Here is a 13,974-nt window from a genome sequence, read left to right on the forward strand (position 1 = left end):
CCCCATGTCAACAAGAAGGTCCAGTTCGGGTCCAGAAGTCTGAGGTCACATTGAAAATCTCTAATATTGTCACATAAACCTTAAAAATAATCAGAAAGTTTGATGGTTTAGACAGTAAATGAAATTGTCCAAAGTCAAATTGTTATTCGAAGCATAAAGGGCCTTTGTCAGCTATCAAGGTTTCTAAGGGAGAAGTGCATGAAACTCTGAAAACTGGATCTTCAGTAACTGGGTAAGTTGTATCCAAACCACGATCAGGCAGACATCATCAGTAAACCAAAGCATCAAACTAATAAACAAACTACAAAGTGCATCACAAAAAGCTGTGTGGATCACTGTCAAGTCATGCTGGGATATCATGAGTCATCAGATTTTATCCAAAGCTGAGTCCATGCCAACTTTGGTCAGTAAAACTGAAGGGGGGGGGCATACCATGAACAAATATTATATTCAAAGAATTGCAAAATACATGTATTTTGTCTAGTGGTCTCAGACTTTTGGACCTTATGTGAGGAGGGAAAATGTGTTTTAATGCCATGTTAAAGGCACAAAAAAACTCAAGGACTTTGCTTTGTGACCTGTGAATTCTGCTTTGATAGTTTCTGCAGCTTTTACTCACTACCTACCTTGGAAAATGTTACATTTTGAAACTTGTATAGCAGCAAGGTGGGTTTCTTTTCAAATGCTAATAAGGGAGAGGCTTCACTTCATCCTCTTTGACTTTAATAAAACTGACCTCAGCGAAATAATTCAACCTTAATCATCCAAAAATGAAACAGACATGCTCAAGTTCCCCTTCTTCGGAATGGGCTTCCTGCTCATATCAGACACTGATCAATATTTGTCTAGACAGACACATGAAAACAAGTGAATTGGAAATAATCACACACAAGCACATTTCAGATAGCATAAAATATGTTTCTTTTTAGTTACTAAAAATGAACTTCCTTTTTCATCACAGCCAAAGTTAAGAAACTGATGAATTTCTCATTAATAAAAACTTGTCTAAATGCCTAAGACAGTCAGTAAACACATTGAATTCTCATAACCAAGATATGGCACAAAGACATGAAATCTCAACATAGAAAAGCCAGAAGGATAAACTTCTTCAAAACAAACAAAACAATTTACTGTTAATTTCTGCAGGCTTTGAGGCTAAGCATATGGTATGCTTATAAAGTGCTATCATGTATAATAAAGATCAACAGTATATAATAATAACTGTTACATAATATGATCTGATGCCAAGATGATTTTGGAAGTGATGTTCGGAAGATGAGTGGAATCATTTTTCATTTAAGACTTTATCTGACAAAAATAAGCCACAGTATTTATATGAATTCATATGAATAAATACTCTATCAACAGTGTTTCCGATCTCCAATCTTTCAGCGATCCAAATGGCAAAAAGAATTCATCCACAATTGTACAAATCTGGCTACTCAGAAACAACAGTTCAGTTCCCACCAAGAGCGTTTAGTGGATCATCAAATATGTTGCTTGAATCCGTGGCTGTACTGGTCTCTTGAGACGGCGGCGTTTTCTTTGATTTATGGGGAGCCTTCGTCACTGGTTTTACTGTGCTTGAGGAGAAGATGTCATCTTCAAAGAGCAGAGAGATAGATCAAATATTTGGTTAAACATGCCAATTAAAAACAAAAGGTAGAGTACAAGACAGACAGTATCAAGCATGTGCAAATAAATCCATGAATGTCTGCACAGGTTTTATTGTTGCTTACCCATGTCGTCGTCAAATATCGACTTGGTCTCTCCCTTTGTCTTGGACTTGTGTTTTGGCTTTAAAGTGTCCGTCAGGTCAGCAAAAATGTCTATGTTGTCATCGAACAAGCTGGCATCAATGGTCTTCTCTTTGTGCTTCTTATGAACTTTAGGCACAGTGGCTACTTCATCCTGAGAACAAAGAAAGTCAGCTGGTAAGCAAAGAAATTAAAGCACAGAAAACCTTGACAGTGTAGAGTGCTGCAGGGATGATAGATTTTTGTAGGTCAACCCTGAAGTAAGGATCATCCTGGTACCCTCAACAAAAAGCCAATAGGATATTTACAGTGTAGTTTTCATTATTGCAAAAAATAAGTTATTTGGCAAACAAAAGTTGATACTTGTACATTTTGTTCAGCAAAATAACCTCCAGAAAAGTACACCACTGTTGCGATTTTTGAAGCCTAAATGGAATTTCCGAAATAAAAAGTTAACAGTGATGCGTGACTGATACATGACAGCAGTTGCATGACTTCAAGGTTATCACCATTAAGCTTCATACTACACTATACCACATACACACTTTACTATAAATTGATAAATCTACAGGTTGAAAGTTTGAGTTAGAATAGTTTGCAAGTAAAGTCCGCCTGTAAAGGTGGACAGGCGAGAAGATAGCTTTTCTGTTTTTGGTATGATGACGTTTAATGTCCCCAACAATCTCTGGAGTCTCACTTAAAATTCACGAGTGCGTATTTGTTGAAACATTTTATGTCATATAACAAAACACAAGAATTCCTTAATTCCTATGATAGCTGCTCAGTGGCACATGAAGCCTAAAAAAATTCAACTTCCTTGGTGTAAAACTGTGCAGCCCACAGAGCATGTTCACTAGCGACTTCCACCGGCCGAACTTCCAATTTATCTCTCCGCTAACTTGAATGGAAATAAATCAATTTCATGGTGCCGTTCTTCTAGACTTTCCAAATGTTTTCTGACAAAATGGCTCAAATTGTGAGAATGAAGCTAGTCATTTTGTGGGGGTTAAGATGCTAAAAAAAAGTATCCAGCGTTTTGCAGCTGCTTCTTTCACAATGTAAGCTTATGGGAAAAAGTCTTCTTGGGCCCCAGTGTATTGTATTGTGTGATGTTGTAATTACACGGTTTGGTCACTCTATCAAATTGGCTTCAAAGTCTGGTTCTGTTCCTGGGAGCTCAAAGGGAAAAAGCACAAAATTGCTCATTAATTTCCTGGCTTAAGGACTCATCCCTGCAGCACTCTATTACCATCAATGTAAAATAAAAGGTACCTGGAAGATGTCCTGCTTTGAAGAGCTGTTCTTGATTTCTTTACTACTTGTGGACGAGGGAGTGGAACTGTTGCTCACACCAAAGATGTCCTCGTCGTCATCGTCTTCTTCCAAGAAGGACGTGGCCTTGGGTTTCTTAGTGGTTGACCTTGGCTTGACCTTTTGGAAAAGGTCGTCAGTGTTGCCGTCGAAAATGGATGGGAGTGTGCTTTTGTCTTTCTTCTGTCCCACATCGCTACTGGCCTGAGGTTGTGTAGTCTTGGTAGTTTGTTTGCTGGAGGGTGTGTTAGTGACTGAGGTGGCCCCAAAAAAACTATCGGAGCCGAAGAGGTCATCCTCATCAGGAGACGGCAGCACCTTGCTGCTGTCTTTACTAGAGTCTTTCTTTCTAGCGGTTGTGGATACTGGCAGTGTCAGTACAGAGGGTCTGGAGGAGGTTTCAGGGACAGAAGACTGAGAGGGTGAGGAGGCGGGCAGGGCTGTGGGTGCAGCTAAGTTAGGTGGTGTCGGACTGGCACGCGCCTGGCTGGATTTATCTGGTGGAGGTAAGACTAAACCAGACAGACTGCGGTTTGGCCCAGGACGATCTCCACCTGCGGTATCTGCTTCATCTGCTATAGATCTTTGGGCTGCTTGCTGCCTTGCTGCTCTGGACTGGGGTCTCCGTTGTGCAGAGACTTTGGCACGACTCTGCATGACAGAAGATTTGCACTCACAATATCACATTAGAAGTCCAACTAAAGGAAAGGCTACTAAAAAGACTTCTAGACAACAGACATAATACTTCAGGAATATAAAACTCACCTTGTGTGCGCTCTGAAGTGTCGTAACCTGGACTGGGGAGTCGAAGCTCACTCCTTCCTCACGGTCTGCCTGGGCTCCAAAAGGTGTTGTGGCGGGGCTGGGGCTCAAGCTGGCACTAGACACCCCAGAGGAGGAACTGGGGGCCATGCCAGGTAGTACAGTAACGGCCCCTGGCAGACTGGGGACAGCACCAGGGAGCAACGCAGCAGGGTTGATCATCAGATTGGCCTGAATATAAGATCAGATGCAACAATACAATCATTTATTGAGGCAAAAACAGCACCATGGACCCTGAGAACTGTTCCAACAAACATTCTGCTATTGGTTACCTCAAAACTACACATTTACAGCAACTCTCAGTTCATGAAGTTTCTCAGAGAGGTTCCAAGCAGCAGATCAATCAGAGGAAAATGAGAAACCAGGACTGTAGATGGAAATGAGGCAAGAGCAGGATGCAGTAACATCTTTTGAAACTGACAGAAAGAGCGAGCAAATTCTTCTAGTTTATCAAAATCAAATCAAAACAGAAACGATCTTCATCTCTGGAGTCATGCTGTTGTATCGTAGCCAAGCTTTGAAGTTGGAATATGAAAAAAGCCCAGATGGAAGACACCTTGAGAGAGACAATATGTAAGTGGGAATAGAAAAGTCTTTCCTCAGGAGGAAATCAGAGTGAAATGTCAGGAATGAAGACATTTGATTTGATAAAAAACAAAAATATTACTTGAAGTTTCCCAATCCTTGATGAGGAATCTTTAGGTTTTACAGGACTCTTCACTGCAGGTTTCTGTGTGGTCAGATTACAGCAGGTTCAGAGTTTAATCCAATGAAGGCATCACAACTTGTGACATAACGATTTAAAAAAAACTGTGAAACAAAAATTCATGGTCTTGAACACCAACCTGCAGCCAGTGCTGCGTCACAACTTCATCTCTTTTATACATTTAAGTGTCAGAAAAGTCTAATTTACTGTAACCGTCCCCGAAAGGACAAAAACAAAACAAAAAAAGAGGAAGAGAAAAGCCATCTTCCCCTCAAACCAGACTCCGTTCTCAACTCTAAAACTCAAGATTCGTCAGACTGTAAACAGCTGCCTGCTTCTCTACATGGTGCGTTCAGGGGCTGCTCGTAAATTACAAGCAATGTGTCACACTCTATTCACATCCAACTTTTCAAAGATTATTTGCTCCACTTAAAATGCACTTAATATGTAGAGAGAAGTTTACTTATTTTTGTTTCTTAATTGAAGTGAAGATAATAACTAAGTCTATGTTTGTAGTATTCTAGAGTGATCTTTCTATCCAAATTGTAGCTTATCTAATGAAACCCAATTTTTACCTGTTTTTTCTTATTCATCTGCATTGATCAATTCATGACATAACAAAGAGGAAAACTGTGTTATGAATCGAACTGTGTATCTGGAGAGTCGTTAACACCCCTACATACAACAGCCTGTAAATTACAAGGCAGATGTATCCATCACACCATATCAAAAAGTATTTTAAAAAACAGGTACAGTACCAGTACAAACAAAAACAAACCCTAAATCAAAACCGCATGGCCACACAGGTGTGTGTGTGTTCGTTGTTGAAAGAAATAAAACAGCCCATAATATCACCATTTTTACATATGCTTACAGTAGACTCACCTGAATCTCTGATACAGATTCTGGACTTGCCAGTGGTGCTGTGTCATCAGGTTTACTTGGTTTCTCTGCTACTTTCTGTGATTGAAAATGACAAGAAAAACATGGAGATGAAAGTTCTCCCACTGATCTACAATTTGGGGAGATTAATGATATCTTGTGCAGTTGATTTTCTAATATAATATATGATGCAAAGAAAGCAGGAATCCAGTATGATTCTAATCATTAAAAAAAAAAAAAGTCTACCGGAGGAGGAGGTTTTGGCTTGATGGAGCTGAAGAGGTCATCCTCGTCATCATCTGCAAACAGACTTTGTGCTGCCGGCTTCACTGGGCTCTAAAAGGACATAGTCATGCATCTTTAGCATCAATTGAGAAAAAAAAACAGATATACAAAGAGATGAGTATATTAAATATACTAACCGCAGCTTTCCCTGAGGTGGCGAAGAGGTCAACATCTGGGTCGTTGTCCTTCTGCTGCGTCTGACTGAACAGCAGCTCCTCATCCTGGAACACACCTGTGCTCTTTGCTTGTGGTCGCTCCTCTGCAGGCTGTAAAAAACAACAAAACATTGTAATGACTGCAGGAAAAATGACACACCTCTACGGTCTTATGTTTGCTGTAAATCACACAAACCTTTAGTGAGTTTCTTGCTGTGGGTTTACTGGGCGTGAATATCGGTTCATTCCAATCAGCCTCATCTTCCTCCTCATCATCAAATAGACTAACAGTGTTTGTTTTGACTTTCTCCTCCTTCTTCTCCTCCTTCTTAACAATGGGTGGTGGGCTGTCTTTAGAGAGGAAGCCGTCATCATTGTTAACTTCATCCAACGGGCTCTTTGTCTGCTTTTTGGCAAGAACGTCGATGCCTCCAAAAAGACTGACCGCTCCAACCGGCTTCTTTTTACTTTCGTTGCTCTCTGGCAATGGCGATGATGAGAGTGGTTCCGGGGCCTTGGCTGCTGGCTTCTCCTGTTCTGAAGGCTTGTCCTCTGCTGCTGTCCTTGAAACCGCAACCTCCTCTGATTCCTCAAACAGGGAGGATGATGGAGAGGCCGCAGCAGGTGTCTGGAGAATACAGGTATTTAAAAGAATTTAATCTCTAGGAGATGATGCTAATTAAATGCAGTAATGACTTAATAATTACAGAACTTAAATCTTAAATATCATTACTGTGTGACAAACTTATACAGCCAACGTGGTATTTTAATTGGGTGTTTTCTGTTTGAAGGATCTAAACGACCCTCTGGGGGCAGAGAAAATTCTTGGACTTCGTACAGCTGACTGGAGGCGAACTTCAAAAACAAGATCGTCTTTCATGAGAAAAAAAAAAGTTATGGCACTGCACTCACTTTAGCAGCCGGGGCTGTAGTGTTTGTGTTGACAGCAGGTTTGATGCCAAAAAGGGATCCTTTATCATCATCATCCTCGTCTTCAAACAAGAGAGCAACTCTCTGAGGCTTCTTCTGACTATGGGAAGAGGGATTGAACAAAAGGATAGATAAGAATTCCTGGCAGATAAAGAGTTTCTGTAAAGTATGATGGAAGTGATTCTATTTATCGTATATTGTACAATTATTGTAGTGAGCAGGATTATCATTTTATCATAATAAAATCCTTGCAAGCGTAAATACCTTGAGTCTTTTGTTGGAGCAAACAGGTCATCCTCGTCTTCGTTTTCAAAGAGGCTGCCTTTGTGAGATGTTTTGGCACTGGGGAGACTGGAGGGGGCGCTAGCACTGGGCTTCATCCCTCCCGTCTTGACCTCTGGCTTCCCTGCACTACTTTGAGAGCTCATCCACTGGTCCTGTCATCCAAATATTCAGGAAAATAATGCATCATATCGAATCTTCCATTATGCAGCAGTGAAATATTACTTTGTGTATTCTTGTACCTCATCATCACTGAAGAGGGAGCTGGACGGGGCCTTGCTGGGCTGTGGTGTAGAGGCTTTAGCTTGATTAGGTTTTGGTTTAGATTTAGCTGCAGACGCAAACAGATCCTGCGAAGTGAAGAACCAGATTATTTTACAGTACTCGCAGCAGTCTTGACCTAATTCAGATTTGTCCAAGTGTGTAAAAATATTAGTTGACTGTTTTCACCTCTTCTTCCTCATCATCAAATAATGACAATGCCTTGCTGGTTTTGCTCTGGCTTGTAGGTTCAGGCTTAGACTGGCTCTTGGTGATGGTTGGAAATACCTGTGGAAGGCAAACAGATATCAAATGTAATTCAAATGTAATATTGCTGTTGTCACTTTGTTTCCAGTGAATTTGAGAGCATTACCTGTGTGTCTTCGTCATCAGAGAAGAGGCCTCTGGTCTGGGGTTTATGAGTCTGCTTGACAGCAGCCTTCCCAGCATCTGGAGCAGGCCCATTCTGAAATGCACAACATGAAGATAAAATTTTGTTTTATGTTAACAGTTTTCTTCATTCTAACTTCATTTTTAGGCCAGCAGTGTGCTCCAAACGAAATCAAATTTGGTCTTTTCTCAGACTGCACTTGAACACTCTGAGCAAACATCAACACACTGACTACAACTAGGTCACTCCATTTAATGGATTCCATGCCTAATAAATGAACTTGTGAGTCACTGTAGGAGCTGGCATTTCCTTAAAACAAAAAGTAAGTAATGCACTAAAATTGGTATAACTCTGTAAGTAAAAAAACTGGAAACACACTGACTTACAACCTGCTGATGGTGTAAAACATTTGACAATGCACACACTGTGGTTATTGAGGCCCAATTGTTGGTTGAAATCCTGCCATTTTGCATGTGAAAACACACCAAATTCGATTTTATCGGGACTCTAGTGTTATACAATGATCTATTCAGACCTCCTCAGATTTCTCAGACTCCTCGCTGGTAGACGGATGACGTTTTTTCAGGCCCTCACTGAGCAAGCTTTTAGTCCCAGGACCAAACATGGAGATGGCCCCTGCCGGCATCTGAAGATAACAAAGAATTTGTTGTCCAAAAAACACAGGCCAAAAAATGCCACGGAGATATACCAAAAGTATATGCAATTCATACAGCCATTAACACTGGGAGCTGCAGCTGCAGGATATGGTTACAAAAAAAAAAAAATCACATTGCTACTATTTTGCCAGATATTAAAACAGCGATATGATCTAAGACTAGTGAGGAATTATCATTTTCATTCTCAGTGAAAATACTATTAAAATCAGGATGACATGACTTTGGTTCTGTACCAAACTTACTTACTTTCTCTTTCTTTCGTCTTTCTCTGCAGCTCTACAGCACTTAATTATAATGCTGTTTTGCCAAACATTTTGCTGATACATTTTAAACACAGCTTCTGCAATTACACCTGGTAATATTGTGATTTTGATTAATTGTGCAGCCCAACTGTGTGACATCATGTTCAACCAGACCTGCATGATGATCTTTACCTTTTTCTCAGGGTGTTTAACCTGCTCTTCCGCTACCTCCTTCTTACTCTGAGCAGGTGCACTGAACTTCTCACTGAATATATCACCATCTTCATCATCATCCTCAAAAAGGTCTATAGCTTTCTTGGGTTTGGGTTTCCCCTGTCCAGCTGTAAGAGAAGGAAAAAAACCCACAGTGGTTTAAGGGGTGAAGATCCCATTTGGGACTGTTGAACTGAAGAGCCCATTCTCACACACTTACCAGAGTCAGACTTTGTCAGGCTTTTGCCACCGAAGAAGTCATCCTCTTCATCCTCATCATCAAACAGCCCACCTCCTCCTGCTCCTCCTCCTCCTCCTCCTCCTCCTCCTCCACCAACACCAGCTCCTGAAGGAACCTGTTTGGGGGCAGCTGGAGTTCCGTTCTCTTTGCTCTCCACTGAATCAGAGTCGTTCCCGGAAGCGAACAGGTTATCTGTGGATAAAACATGATTTTGATTTGGCTGCGGATGATAATGCAGACAATGAAGTAATATTAGCTGTCATACAAGTAAATGTTTCTACCTGGGAATATTGAAACGGCACCCGCCGGAATCTTCTTTCCAGGTTTGTCAGATTCTTGGATGGAAAAGAAAAGTTATGTGGCAATCTGCTGGCCAGGTTTTTTTTCTGTGCGTCTGTGACCATCTTATCTTTACATCTTTGTCGACCTTACCTGCAGCTTGAGCTGTGCTTTTCACGCTTTCATTCTGCACCTTTTTCCCTTCTGACACAGGAGGTTTTGGTGCCTCAGAGAAAAGATCACCCTGAGAGGTATAATGTAATAAAGCACAAATCAAATTCTGGCTGCAGCCCAGAGTTTATACAACGTGGAAATGGACTGAATACGAAAGAGCTCTAAAAATTGCTTTGTTAAATATACCTCGTCATCGTCGTCAAACAGCCCTCTCCCTCCACTGAAGAGGCCACTTTTGCCTCCAAACGGGGAGAAGTCGTCGTCATCCATCTTTGGTGGCTTAAACATGTCATCGCTGTCCTCTTCAGCAGCTGGTACAGTGTTTAAAAACCGTATTATTAAGCAGCATACTGGGATAATGGGCCTGCTGTGGAAATCACTAATGCAAAATTAAACACAAATGATGATGAATGAAAGTCCTACCCTGTGGCTTTGCAGGCTTTGGTTCTTTTCTGCTTTTACTTTTCTTCTTAGATGCCAATGCTTCCGAGACATGACATGGTAGAAACACAAAATTCATGAGCATGCACATGCAACGATGGCACTCATTACTTCAATCTCAAAAGTAGGGCTACAACTATAAATTGATGAGTTGTCAACTATTAAATTAATCACCAACTATCTGATAATGGATTAATTGGTTTGAATATTTTTTTATAGGAAAAAAAAGGCAAAGTTCTTTGATTCCAGTAACTTAAATATGAATATTTTCTGGTTTCTCGACTCCTCTCCGACAGTAAACTGAATATCTTTGGGTTGTGGACAAAACAAAACATTTGAGAAAGTCATCTTGGGCTTTAAGAAACAAAAAAACAGCAATCTACTAAACAACAAATGATTAATCGAGAAAATAATCAACAGATTAATCTACAATGAAAATATTTAAGTAGCAGCCCTACTCAAACATAAACGCTGATGTTGTCGTTTCATTACATTAAATAAGAAGAGTGAGAGAAACAAAAAGAGTGAGATGACATATTACCAGTTGGTTGATAATGACAGTGACTTACATGCCCGATCTCCTTCTGGTTTGTTAACTGGCTCGCCTTTGATTCGGGCTGCCAGCTCATCGGCGAACGACGACTGGCCTGTGTTCTGAATGTGACATGCAAACAACTATAAAGAGGAATAACATCAAAGTTCTCTTGAATGACTTCAGACTGAGGTAAAAAAAAAAAAATCCATTCACAGACATCTCATAACTGTTTGAGCAAAGTTATAACAGGCAAACCTTTGCGTCGTCGTCATCATCCCTGTCCGATTCTCCAAATATGTCAGAATCCTCGTCCTCCTCTTCTTCATCATCCTCATAACTCAACATGGATGACTTCTAGGTGAGCATGGGAGGAGAACATAAAATTATGAAGTTCATTTTTTTTGTCTGTTTTATCATTTATTCAACAATACAAAGACAATCTTTTGCCAAGTCATCTTTTATGTGTTCACTTCTCTAAAAGGGGAAGTAAGAATCTCCACCACAGCAGGCAGCCAGCTTACCTTCTTAATATTATTGTGACCTTCTTCCTCTTCCTGATCAAAGTCCTCATCTGAATGCTGTTAAATGAACCAGTGGAGTAAGGTGTTCATTTTATTGTGTAAGGTACAAAATTAAAAACCTTGAAAAATGCTGACAGAGAAGGTAAAAAATGTCTTACAACAGCTTCTTTGCCATCTTCACTCTCAATTACACTGTCTCTGTCACTGTCCACGGACATTTCTGGAAAGACACATACATGAGGAAAATAAGCACCACAATGTACGAGCGCCTGAAGAAGCTACTGTGAGTTTTTTACCGTCACTTGAGAGGTCACCAAGTCCAACATCCTCTTGTTCCATGAAGGCCTGGGAGCCAATCAGATAAGGAAGTGGCCTGTCCACATAAAGATCCTGAAACACAAGAGCAAAAACAGACCCGCAGGTTTAAGTACATTAATATAAATGTGCATTATGACATGCATTTCTGCAGTAATTGCAGCATTTCTGCAGTAATTGCAGAATTTCTGCTTCATGATTAAGGGCTTGCCTTGGGCTCCAGGATGGCCTCCACTCTGTCTGTGACCTCCTCATCCTCTGAGTCAGAGTTTCCTGCTTTGATGTCCAGATGTTCAAAGGCGGACTCGAGCACTCTCAGACCGTAGTTCACAGCTTCCTGCATCTTGGGGATCAACTCTGCCTCTTTCTGCTCTCGCGTTTTCTCCTTATGGGATAACATGAATTACTTTCACTGGACAATACATGGACTGCAGCCATATTATCGTCAAATAATAATACTGAAAAGCACTACTCAGTATTTTACTGGCAGGTAAGTGTTGTGAACATCAGGAGCAGGAAGGATGAATTCTTTATACCTGCTCAGGCTGTTTCTCCAATGCATCAGCCTTGGGGATAGCCTCCTCTACCTCCTCATCATACACTCTCTGTAACAGGACACAAAGTAAAAGACCTTTTTGTTACTAAACAGATTACATTATGTTCACCAAAAGAAGGCCTGCAACAGTAGACCCAAACAGTTTCAATTATATACATTACATTTTCTATGAACTGTGTATTGGAAAGCATGAGAAAGTCGTTGAAGACAGAGTGCAAGCAGCTGTCTGTGGCCTTGGTGTCACTGATAAGACTGTCCAGCTGCTTTTCAATCTCATGAGTCTTTGACAGCATTCTCTGAGAGAAGTCTTGGAGGAACAGGAAGAGCTGTGAAGAAAAAAACCCACAACGGTTATGAGGACACCAACAGTTGCAGAGTTAGTTTCATTACACCAACGCAGAACACGTTTCCCAATCACCTCAACTACTCAGACTTATGTTACATTTTTCTGACTGTTCAAGAAAATATGATCGTTAATTACTGTTTTCTTGGCCTAATTCAGAGCTTAGTTAGAAGTTAGAGACTTACGCCCGAGTCAGCTGCCAAGGACCAGTTGGCGCTGCTTTGCCGCATCTCTTCAAGACTCCACGGTCTCTCCCAAATCTGAGCATCGTTCTCTAAGTGATCACTCCTGCTTGGGCCATTTGCCATTCCCTCCGGCAACCCGCTCATCTGCAATCAGAGCACTTGTTGTATTTAATGTAATCAATAATTCAGATGGGCTTCAGATGGACTTTTAAAGACTTATCATTAATAAATCATAAAGGGGAATGAAAGAAAATTATTCTTTGTATGTATTGGTTTTAATTTATAAATTTGAACCAGTTTCTGCTTGAGATAAACAGCTGATACGAAAGTCCAAAACAAAGCCAGAGCCTGAACCATAAATTGCAGTGCTGACAATTTAGAGACTGGGTTGTAGAGAGAATTTCCTCTGGATATCCTGCATTTACTTCCTCAAAAACTTAGGAAACACTTACACTAAATCATCATCATTCTTTGACTTGGCTCAACCTGTTTCGTGCTCTAACATAAAACGTACAGAAGTCAACACAGACTGGTCTGTGACAGGACTTTGGCATTCCTCCACAGAATCAAGGCAATCAGCAAGGCCAAATAAATAACCCATGATACCTCCCACCAACTGTGTGATCTGCCTCTTTTCCGGTCAAAGGTTTAAATCGCCCCTCTGTTAAATAAACCAAGCACTAAGATCATTCATCGAGATGTTTATCAGGATGTTTGTCATGTTACCATGTTGTCTACAGAGTCAGACTTAATGTCAAAAACTATGTGGTGACACAATGAATCCAGGGTGTTTCTTCTTTGATTCCCTGCTCATGGGACGACTGTGTCGTGTTTGTGTGTGTAGATACTGACACAGCTTCCGAGAGTCAATAAAATACCACAAGATAAATTACATTTCAAGTTTTAACGTTATGTTTCCTTTAGCTAATGTAGTTTCCCTTTGCTACACTTGCGGTACAAGAAGCTAGCTTTTCGGCTTTGGCAGCGACGTTACAAATTTGCGGAAGACCACTTGTTGTGTTCATATAAAGTTGCATAAATGCCATTTCCTCCTGCTAGCTTTCACATTCAAATGGACTTGGCTTCTGGAAGAGAAAGCGGGGACTGTTTGGCTAGCAGCTAGCTCAACTTAGCTAGCAACACCAACGTTAGCTCGAGCTGTTCAAAGCAACGCAGAGTAACTCGAGATATCCAATAAAAGCACGCGCTACGATGCTTACCTTGAATACCTCCGGTCAACTGCTGTCCACGACGATCAAGTGTGGTCAGGAACGACGTAAAAGATGAGATCGATTATGCTAAATTTGGCCTTTCCCTCATTGGTCTTCTGACAGGTCAGCCATGTTCTGTCTGCAGACAGTCACCTGACTACTGTTGCCTAGCAACCCGGTGAAAGTGGGGCGGAGTGGAACAAATCAACAGCGAGGCGAAGATTCAAAGCTGCTCTTCAGTGTGTATCAACACACACTC

General features: G+C 40.9%; 1 protein-coding gene across 2 annotated transcripts; it reads right to left on the reverse strand.

Moving 5' to 3' along the window:
- Window positions 1-897: 897 nt before the first annotated feature.
- Window positions 898-13,874, reverse strand: washc2c (WASH complex subunit 2C). 2 transcript variants are annotated; one of them, XM_073481371.1, is made up of 31 exons: window positions 13,725-13,874; window positions 12,505-12,648; window positions 12,138-12,302; window positions 11,957-12,025; window positions 11,632-11,805; window positions 11,402-11,495; window positions 11,264-11,325; window positions 11,106-11,162; window positions 10,840-10,938; window positions 10,619-10,703; window positions 10,032-10,091; window positions 9,795-9,919; window positions 9,588-9,678; window positions 9,437-9,490; window positions 9,135-9,347; window positions 8,894-9,042; window positions 8,318-8,428; window positions 7,765-7,857; window positions 7,581-7,679; window positions 7,373-7,480; window positions 7,113-7,285; window positions 6,831-6,948; window positions 6,115-6,546; window positions 5,901-6,029; window positions 5,725-5,814; window positions 5,482-5,556; window positions 4,558-4,620; window positions 3,834-4,061; window positions 3,030-3,719; window positions 1,740-1,911; window positions 898-1,602 (listed from the first exon to the last, which is right to left on the reverse strand). In XM_073481371.1, exons 2-31 carry the CDS (start codon window positions 12,646-12,648, stop codon window positions 1,457-1,459), a joined length of 4,368 nt encoding a protein of 1,455 aa, XP_073337472.1. In that variant the 5' UTR covers window positions 13,725-13,874; the 3' UTR covers window positions 898-1,456. The 2 variants fall into 2 exon arrangements, with proteins under 2 accessions (XP_073337472.1, XP_073337471.1); XM_073481370.1 differs by having other exon boundaries at window positions 10,619-10,724.
- Between the last annotated feature and the right edge of the window lie 100 nt (window positions 13,875-13,974).

This window comes from Pagrus major, chromosome 15 (assembly GCF_040436345.1).
Source record: "Pagrus major chromosome 15, Pma_NU_1.0".
NCBI lineage: Eukaryota > Metazoa > Chordata > Actinopteri > Spariformes > Sparidae > Pagrus > Pagrus major.

What these genes read in the sequence shown, in the direction of transcription:
- washc2c (XM_073481370.1), bottom strand. Translation starts at nt 12,648, where the DNA reads ATGAGCGGGTTGCCGGAGGGAATGGCAAATGGCCCAAGCAGGAGTGAT. An exon ending in CCTGACAAAGTCTGACTCTG is followed by an intron (nt 9,043 to 9,134) that starts GTAAGTGTGTGA and finishes CTTCTCTTACAG; the next exon opens with CTGGACAGGGGAAACCCAAA. An exon ending in TTAAACACCCTGAGAAAAAG is followed by an intron (nt 8,429 to 8,893) that starts GTAAAGATCATC and finishes TGTTATCTTCAG; the next exon opens with ATGCCGGCAGGGGCCATCTC.